The following is an 8,891-nucleotide window of genomic DNA, read 5'->3' on the forward strand; positions in this document are numbered from 1 at the left end:
CCCTCCTCTTCTTCCTTCCCCTCCCCCTTCTCCTCCTCTTCCTCCTTCCCCTCCCCCTTCTCTTCCTCTTCCTCTTCCTTTTTTTGATATATGTAACCCTGGCTGTCCTAGAGCTCACTATGTAGACCTTGTAGACTATGTCGTTCAGGTTCAGGCAGGCCTTGAACTCAGAGATCCACCTGCATTTGCTTCTGCTTCTGCCTCTGCCCCTACACATGGCTCTAGATACTTCTTTGGAGAGACATAGTCTTGGTGTCCTGGCCCTTGCCAGGGAGAGGGTGAACGTCTGTCCCGAGGGGACTCTTTCCCACTCTTGCTCTCCTTTCCCAGGCCTCCCGGGACATGGCACAGATGAACGACCTCCAGGCTCAGCTCGAAGAGTCCAACAAGGAGAAGCAAGAGCTACAGGAGAAGGTGGGTCCCCTGGGTTCCCCTGGGAGCGAGAGTTCAGGAATCACTGGGCATAAGCCTTGCTCTCCCAGTATGGAGGGTGTTTCTCTCTACCACCCGTAGGCCGAAGAGCAGTGTGAGCTGGCAGGAAGAGCCAGGCTTGCAGCCTTATCACCGTGGTACATGTGTTGGCTTCAGCGGCCTTGCTTCACATTTCTGTCCCCTCTCTGCTCCCTAACATCCTTTTTCCTTTCAGAAGGGCAGTAACAGTGCCAAGTGCAGGGGCGGGCGGGGCATGGCTCCACTGGGGCCAGGCTCCTGTCACCTTCCACCCTGTATCTATCCCTGCCTCAGGTCTTCTAGTCACCATGATGATGTTACCTGTCCCAGACTTGGCGCTGCCCTGTCCCCTTCCGGACTTACTCTGGACTCAGTCCTTTCTCCTCTCACTCCTTCCACCCCTAGCTACAAGCTCTGCAGAGCCAGGTGGAGTTCCTGGAGCAGTCCATGGTGGACAAGTCCCTCGTCAGCAGGCAGGAAGCGAAGATCAGGGAGCTGGAGACACGCCTGGAGTTCGAGAAGACCCAAGTGAAGCGTTTGGAGGTGGGTTCAGCTTCCCGTGCAAGCCAAGCAGAGCTGCCTTAGTGGCTGGAGCCACGCATGCTCTGAAGGGCTGAGCAAGCCAGGGACACTCCTGAGTCCTCTGCCAAGCTGCCGGGCCAGCTGACAGGGTGGGAGCTCCCTCCCCGCCTGCCTGGCCTGCTCTCTGGGCCCCGCAGAGCCTGCCTATTTTATATTCTGTATCCGTGCCTGCTTTCTGCCAAGGGACCCGAGCAGCTTAGCTTTCCGTCTTCATATTTCCCTCTGCCATGAGCTCCCCCTCCTGTCCCCCTCACTCACTCTCTGGTAGGGTCATAAATATGCAGCGGATGGCACTACTGCTCTGAGGGCTGAAGTCTGCTCTGCATCTCATGGCTCGCTCATCTTCCACCTTCCTTTTTACCCCCCCTTTCCCTCACTTCTCACCTCCCTTTCCAGCTCTGTTTCTTTCTTTTCCTCCATCACTGTCCCAGGTCTCTCTTACTCTCTTCCAATGACTTCAATTCCCTCCTCACCAACCCCCACCCCGCATTCTTCTTAACACCCCGCTTTTGGTCGGCCTCTTTTCATGCTTGATTCCTCTGCCCCCACAGTGGCTGCTTCGTGTTCTGCCCCAGCCCCTTCCTCTTCTGCTCTCCTGTAACCAGCATGCTCCAGCCCTCCCTGTGTGAAAGAGAGTGGCATCAGGACCGTGTCCCCGAGTGTTCACCCGTAGCCTTGTCTTGAAGCTCTTCTGAGCTTACGGACATCTGTCCAAACACCATCAGGCCTGCCTGAGAACGTGTTCAGTGTGGTGATAGAGAGCTTCTCTGTTGCCCCTCCCCCAGCACCCCCTCTGTAGGCCGAGCCGGCAGTAGGAGAAGGGTGGAAACAGGTGGGCAGCCAAGGGCACCACCCACCTGGACATGGGAAACCAGAGAGAGCTAGAGGGAGTGGTACACCTTCTTTACTACCCCCAGGCCCACAGCACATACACAATAGGGTTTGTGCGACTGCTGGGGACCAGAAGAGGCCATTGGTGGTGGATAAAGGCTCTGCTTCCTGCACCTGTCGCCTCACTTATCTCTCAGTCTCTCTTCTACTCAAAAAGGCAATATTGTGGTTTAGACTCTTGAGAGATAAATATAGACGACCCAGAGTGACCCTGTAGCCCAGGCTGTCACTTTGCAGAGCCAGGCTGGGGTAGGTAGTCAGTGGAATGACACTGGACACTGACTTGGTTCTCTCCCTCACACTCTAACCTATGCTCCAAATCATTTCCTGCTTAGCATCCAACTGCTGCCAAGGAGAACACGTTCGTGTTTCTGAAGGAGACAGATTCATGAGGCTGAGAGAGAAGGCTCTGCCTGGGTCTTTTAATCAGACACTCTCAGCAGAACCAGTTACCTCTGAACACTGGCTGTAGCTTTGGGAGCTTCTGAGTTGAGCGTCTCTGAAAAAGCCCAGATGAGCATGGGGATCCTTACGCGGCAGGCCAGCCTCTGCGCAGAGCGGCCAGAGTCTCTGCAGTCACAGTCACTCCAGCCTTTCCACTTCCAGATTATCTCCTCCAAAGACCCCTGCAGAGATGCAGTGCCATCTTCCCCCTGGATGGACAGCAAAGCTCAGGGGCTAGGGAGTCCGATCAGTTGGTTAGTGCTAACCCTGCATGGAAGGAGACCTGAGTTTGCTCAGCACTTATGTAAAAAGCCAGGTGCAGTGGTGCTTCACTTCACTGCACTGAGGAGTAAAGACAGGATTACCAGGGCTAGGTAGGCAGACAGACAGACAGCCTAATTGGTGAGCTCTAGGTCTTAATGAGAGACCATATCTCAAAGGACAAGATGGATGCTACCTAAGGAATAATACAGGTTGACTTTTTTTTTTTTTTTTTTAAGATTTATTTATTTTATATATATAAGTACCCTGTAGCTGTCTTCAGACACACCAGAAGAGGGCATCAGATCTCATTACAGATGGTTGTGAGAATTGAACTCATGACCTATGGAAGAGCAGTCAGTGCTCTTAACCGCTGAGCCATTTCTCTAGCCCTAGGCTGACTTCTGTTCTACACTGATGTGCACCTACACACACAAAGGAATACACAAAATGGACAAGGGTAGGGGTGGGTTAAAAGTAAGTGAACCTCTAGCATCCTTTGGCCATATCTGAGTTGGGGCAAGGGCTTGGCCAGACTTCCTGGTCCAGACCCTGCCAACAGTGCCTCTCTCTGACTGACAACCTACCTGCTGGTCTTTCTTCTCAACCTGCTCACCCAGAGCCTGGCCAGTCGGCTCAAAGAAAACATGGAGAAGCTGACTGAGGAAAGGGACCAGCACACCGCAGCTGAGAACCGTGAGAAGGAGCAGAACAAGAGGCTCCAGCGACAGCTTCGTGACACCAAGGAGGAGATGAGCGAGCTTGCCAGGAAGGAAGCCGAGGCTAGCCGCAAGAAACATGAACTGGTAACGTCCTGCTCTTCATAGGTCCCAAGCTGGAGGCCTGCTAAGAACACACCCACCCCACCCTGGGCTGTGTGGGGTCATTTCAGTCCCCAAGTCCTGTTAAGTATACACTTACCTCACCATGGGTTCTGGTGGGGGACAGTTCAGTCCTGACAGGCAAGTCAGGGTGGCCCCAAGAGGTGAAGCCAAGCCCCCTCAGCCAGCCCAGTAGCACTTGAATAGAGAAGCCTTTGGAGGCTTAGAGGAGCACCAGAGTGGCTCCTGCCTGCCAGGGAGTGACTTGCTGCAGGCTCCTTCGGAGATGCTAGGGGACATTGTGGCCCTCCTGTACACTAGACCCCTCTCCTAGGAGATGGACCTGGAGAGCCTGGAAGCCGCTAACCAAAGCCTGCAAGCAGACCTAAAGCTGGCATTCAAACGCATTGGGGACTTGCAAGCTGCCATTGAGGATGAGATGGAAAGTGATGAGAACGAGGACCTCATCAACAGGTAAGAGGCGGAGTCTGTGGCATTTCAGGCAGGGCCCAGGCCCTCTCAAGCAGTAGAATCAGGCTCCAAGTGACATGCAACCCCTGACATCCCACAACCAAGCTACCATATCACCTTCCCAGAGCTAGACCCAGGTGGGAAAGGCTGAGGATGTTGGGGGGTGGGGTGGGGGTGTCCACCATCCTCTCCTCCTGTGCTCTCCTTCCCAGGCCCCCCATAGCCCAGGCTCTGGTGTTGCCTGTTCCCCTTGAGTTATCTCCCCGTTTAGCTGCATTTCCGTTGGCTCCTGCCCTACTCTAGGGAGAGCAGAGATTTAAGGGCTGTGGTGCCTTGTTACTTGTGCTAGAGATTTTCTCGCATAAAACCCACCCAGGGAATGGTTTTGGAGAATGAGAGAGATTTGTAGTCCTAGGCTGAACAGAAAGCCACAAATCCAGAGGGCCGGCAGTGTGGGGGTGGGGCTGGGACTTAGGTAGATCCCAGAGGTTCCCCACTTCCTGCCTCAGGCTCAGGTCCCTTCCCATGCCCAGGGCAGGGCAGGGCAGAGCAGGGCAGCCCAGGAACCTTGCTCCTTTGGGATGAGTGCTGGCAGGGAATGAGGCCTGGTTCTGAGGATTCTGTTGCTCCATTGTACCTGATCTCATCCAGCCAGAGATGCCATTCACTGAAGAAAGAGGAGCCTTGGATGGGGGTACTCCTCAGGATGTTCCTTGATTTCCCTGTCTGCTTCTTGTGGCCCCCTTGCCCACCATTTTCTTTTTGTTTCCAGTTTGCAGGACATGGTGACAAAATATCAGAAAAAAAAGAATAAACTGTGAGGACCAGAGCCACGTGCTCTCTGCCTCTCCCCATGGGTGTCTAACCATCCCTAACACAGGGCTTCCTGCAGGGGCCCTGCCGCATGCTGCATGCAGACACAGCCTCCTCACACTCTCTCATGCTAACACTGCTGACTGTCCTTAGGCTGGGGTGGAAGGACTGGCTGGCAGTGAAGTGTGTGCCTAGACGGCTAGACTGACCCTCATAGCCCAGGGAGCCAGGATGAGGCTTTATTGCCAAAGTCCCAGCCTCTCCTCTCTGGGACCCAAGTGTGACCACCACCCTGGCCTGTCTCTCTGGAGGTCGAGCAGTCAGGCTACATCAGTCTATACTCTTGGGCTCTTGGAACCCAAGCTGCCCGAAAGGGACGGATCTGTTTTGTGTTTAAGGTCTCTTATCTTCCTTAGGCAGATGAGGGGCATCTCACAGCTGCTCCTTTGGAGAAAGCATTCAGGCAGCTAAGCTCTGCCCTGGCAGGGGGAGGAGACAGCGGGGGTTGTGTTTACGTGGCTCCCTGGAGGCACCTCAGGCAGAGGTGGTGGTGGTAGGGAACACACATCTGTGTTGGTATGTCTGTCAGGTGGTGGGAGACCCAGGACATCTGCCCTTCTCTGTTTCCTCTTCCTGGTGGGGGAAGCTGGGAAGTGGTGTGGACATGCAGGCCTTCAGGCAGATTTGCTGATCCTCTGTCAGGTTCGACAGGGTTGCTTTTGGAAGTTGTTTTTTTAGCATGGCACTGAATTTCCTGCCTGGCAGGTCTCCTCCCCTGGCCAGGATGGGCTGGCGGCCGTGCAAAGGACTCCGGGAGAGCTAATGATAAATGTAATAGTGTGTAACAGTGATAGAGGGCCGCTGGAGCCCGGTTGTCACACACAATTAATATCCCCTGCCGTTCTGTCTCCGTTTGTTTGTTCCCCTGTGATTCGGCTCCCAGTTAACTAATAGCACATGAGCCTGGACATAAATTGTATTTGACGCGAGGTTTAATTCCGACCATTTAAAATTTCAACTGCCCCCTGAGCCTGCCTGCCCCCAGAGTTTGTTTACGGGCCTGATTACTTAAGGAAGAGAACCTGAACATTGTCTGGATTCTTACAACTAAACGGAAGGTGAGGGTAGGCATGCTAGCTTCTCAGACCACTAACCACTCTGAATGTCAGGAAGGAAATTCATATTCTGGGCCTCAATCTGTCCCTAGTGTGTTCCATCCTACCATTCTTGGGCAGAAGGAACTCTGAGGGCTGATAAAATGTGCATTGAAGATCATATTCTAAAGCATAGTCGGGCACACAGACTACACACACACACACACACACACACACACCAGCATGCACTCAAGGCAGGTGCATGAGAACGTGCAATTCTAAGCAGGTTCCACTGACAGCAGAGAGGCTCTGTCCCCAGCAGCTCCAAGTTATCGAGCGAGCATGCTAAGGCGGGCAGAAAAATAATGTTTCGATTTACTTAGAGATACAGTTGTTATTGCCATAACCTTAATGAAAGCAGTAAACAGTGCAGTATTAAGGGAGATTTATACAGAAACACTTTTAACATGTAGACATAGATTTTGCGATGCATACAGCACCTCCTTTCTAAAGCCAATCAATATGGTTATGAACGGTGGTGATAAATTACAGGCTCTGAAGCTACAGAGGGAGGTTTTTTGCACGGGTGTATAAATCAGGTAGTATTGGCGTTCCATGGGACCCATGCACCACAGTAAATCTGCCAGGCTCGAATGGGCACAGAGCTTGCATTAGTGGTTTGGGGGCTGCCTGCTAAACTCCTGTTTACCCGGGGCATCGGCAGGCCTCGCCTCTGTTATAATTCTGTATTTGACGGAAGCTCATAAAATATGCCTCTTTGTTCCCCTTCCCCATGTGCGTGGCTCTCTCATGGTCCCTAGAACTGTGGTTCCCTCTGATGCGTATGTATGTGTATGTGCATGCGCATGCTTGGGCATACGTGTGCGTGCCTGTGTGGCTACTTATTCAAGAACATAATTCAGGACCAGGGCCGCTCTTGTTGATACAGATGAAAGGAAATTTACATCAAGGAGAAATCTTAGCCTATCTGCAGCAGGGGAATTTAGGGAGTAGACATTTTGCATAATTTGCAAAGCGCTTGCACTCAGAAACCGTCCCCGTGCCCCCACTGCTTCATGAGGGGGTCACCATGACTCTAGCCTCAAAATTAGACTCTTTGAGGCCTTCTTGCAGGTCCTGAGGTCAATCTATCCAGCAGTGGCAGTGGGGAGCAGGGGCTGGAGGGAGGGATGAGGAGACCCAGGTTCACGTTGTTAACCTGAGGTCATGTGATAGTCCTGTTTTCTGTCCTATGTCTAGCAACCCGGCTTTAATAATGAAGACAGAAAGTGGTGGTAGTTGTAGCCATAGTCTGAGGCGCGCGCACACACACACACACACACACACACACACACGTACGCATGTATTTGTGTATGTGGATATATGTATGTGGGTAGATATGAGTGTGCTTCAGCACATGTGTGGAAGACATCATATGGCTTCTAGGGATTGAACTCTGACCATCGTGCTTTGTGGTGAGCGCCATTCTGCACCGAATCATCTGTCAGCCCCCGAGATTTCTTTAACTTGGAGCCATTTGGCTAAGTGGACGGCCTGCCGACCCTTCTCATCTGGTTGGCCAGCTGAGTAGCTTGTCACTCATACCTGGGATAGAACAGGTGGTGCCTCCGTACTCCTCAGGATCTTCTTTGTGACTGTCACACAGTGTGGTCTGCCGAGCGAGGGGATGGGCACCTTGTGGGTGGCCTGCTCACTCTAACCTTTCTCTTCTCCCCGACTCACTGATGAGCATGCCACCTGCACCCCAACCCGGCCCAAGATGTGCCCCACCCCTTTCTTGCTCTCCATCCCGGCTGGCCAGCAAGTGATTGTCACCCACCCAGCCTTGCCTACCCTTTGTGCTCCTCGCCCCAACAGTGAGGGGGACTCAGATGTGGACTCAGAGCTGGAGGACCGGGTCGACGGGGTCAAGTCCTGGTTGTCAAAGAACAAGGGATCTTCTAAGGCAGCTTCCGACGATGGCAGCTTGAAGAGTTCCAGGTGAGCACTTGGCCTCCAGCAGGGAGGAGAGGTCACCGGTCATGGGTGGACAGTGTCACGGCACCTAGGGCGCAACCCTCAGGCCACGTGTACTCTCTCCTGGCCTGTGGGAGGCACACAGAACAGCTGCCTAGCCAGGGAATGCCTGTGTTTGGGTGTGGGCTCCTGTATAGGCTTAACCTCATGCCACCTACTGGATCAGCAACCATGTGACTGTTGGTACCTTTGAAATCAAGACTTGGTTGGGCACTGGGGACTCTGGGTCCTAGAGCCCTGCACAGGCAACCCTGGTCAGCTTTGATTCTCTGGCCTCCATAGAGTGGCAACCCATCGGCAGAGCCCATTCCCAGAGCCTCTGTGCTTCCTCCCTTCTCGCCTCTCTCCTCTGCGCTCCTCAGCGCCCACCCCTCAGGCTTGCCCACTAGTCTTGGAGGCCTGGGGGTTTGCTCTCCAATTTTCAGGCTGATCATAACCCAATCACACAGTCAGCTGCTTCTAGAAGCCAGAGCTCCCACTTTAGGTCCATCGCTGGCCTAGTCCCTGCACACCATCCCCCCACAGAGTTCCTTGCCGCCTTCCCCACCTCTCCAGATTCAGGCTGGATAGGAAAAGTGATCTCTCTCCTTCCTTTCCAACTACCCCAGACCCCTTCCCCCAAGTCCAGCCCCTCACCACTGGTACCCAGCGGCCCCCTGTAATTGGTTTAATTTATTCGACCAAACAACATTTTGTTATTGCAGATAATGGTGCGTCCCCGCCCCACTGCCGTTCACCACAGTGTGGCACAAGGCTCCAGGTAGTTGACAATGAAATAAATTGAACTAAACGTTTTAGAGGGGGAAAGTGATGAAATAGAACAATAGTCTAATTTACATGACATTCTCCATGAAGCTATTTTCACTGACGCAAATTATTTTGCTTCATTTCCTTGGATGCTCTTGCTACCGCTCTGCCAGGGCTGTGCCGGTTTCTCCTCCTCCCTCCCTCTGTGTCTTTATTTTTGTTAATGCCTCTCTCTCTCTCTCTCTCTCTCTCTCTCTCTCTCTCTCTCTCTCTCTCTCTC

At 53.1% G+C, this 8,891-nt stretch overlaps 1 protein-coding gene across 14 annotated transcripts in view; it reads left to right on the forward strand.

Annotated features, from left to right (window-relative positions):
* Positions 1-8,891, forward strand: part of Myo18a (myosin XVIIIA) — a 105,868-nt gene that overhangs the window by 90,058 nt on the left and 6,919 nt on the right. For 9 of the 14 annotated variants that reach the window (XM_029546178.1, XM_029546173.1, XM_021212873.1 and 6 more), the window contains 5 exons: positions 331-414; positions 856-993; positions 3,249-3,434; positions 3,784-3,923; positions 7,706-7,828. In XM_029546178.1, the coding sequence (XP_029402038.1) occupies positions 331-414; positions 856-993; positions 3,249-3,434; positions 3,784-3,923; positions 7,706-7,828 (671 nt within the window). Of the gene's footprint in view, positions 1-330; positions 415-855; positions 994-3,248; positions 3,435-3,783; positions 3,924-4,692; positions 4,738-7,705; positions 7,829-8,891 lie in introns of all 14 variants that reach the window. The other 5 variants (XM_029546177.1, XM_029546174.1, XM_021212874.2 and 2 more) reach the window with 1 other exon arrangement.

Source organism: Mus pahari, chromosome 14, assembly GCF_900095145.1.
Source record: "Mus pahari chromosome 14, PAHARI_EIJ_v1.1, whole genome shotgun sequence".
Classification (NCBI taxonomy): Eukaryota; Metazoa; Chordata; class Mammalia; order Rodentia; family Muridae; genus Mus; species Mus pahari.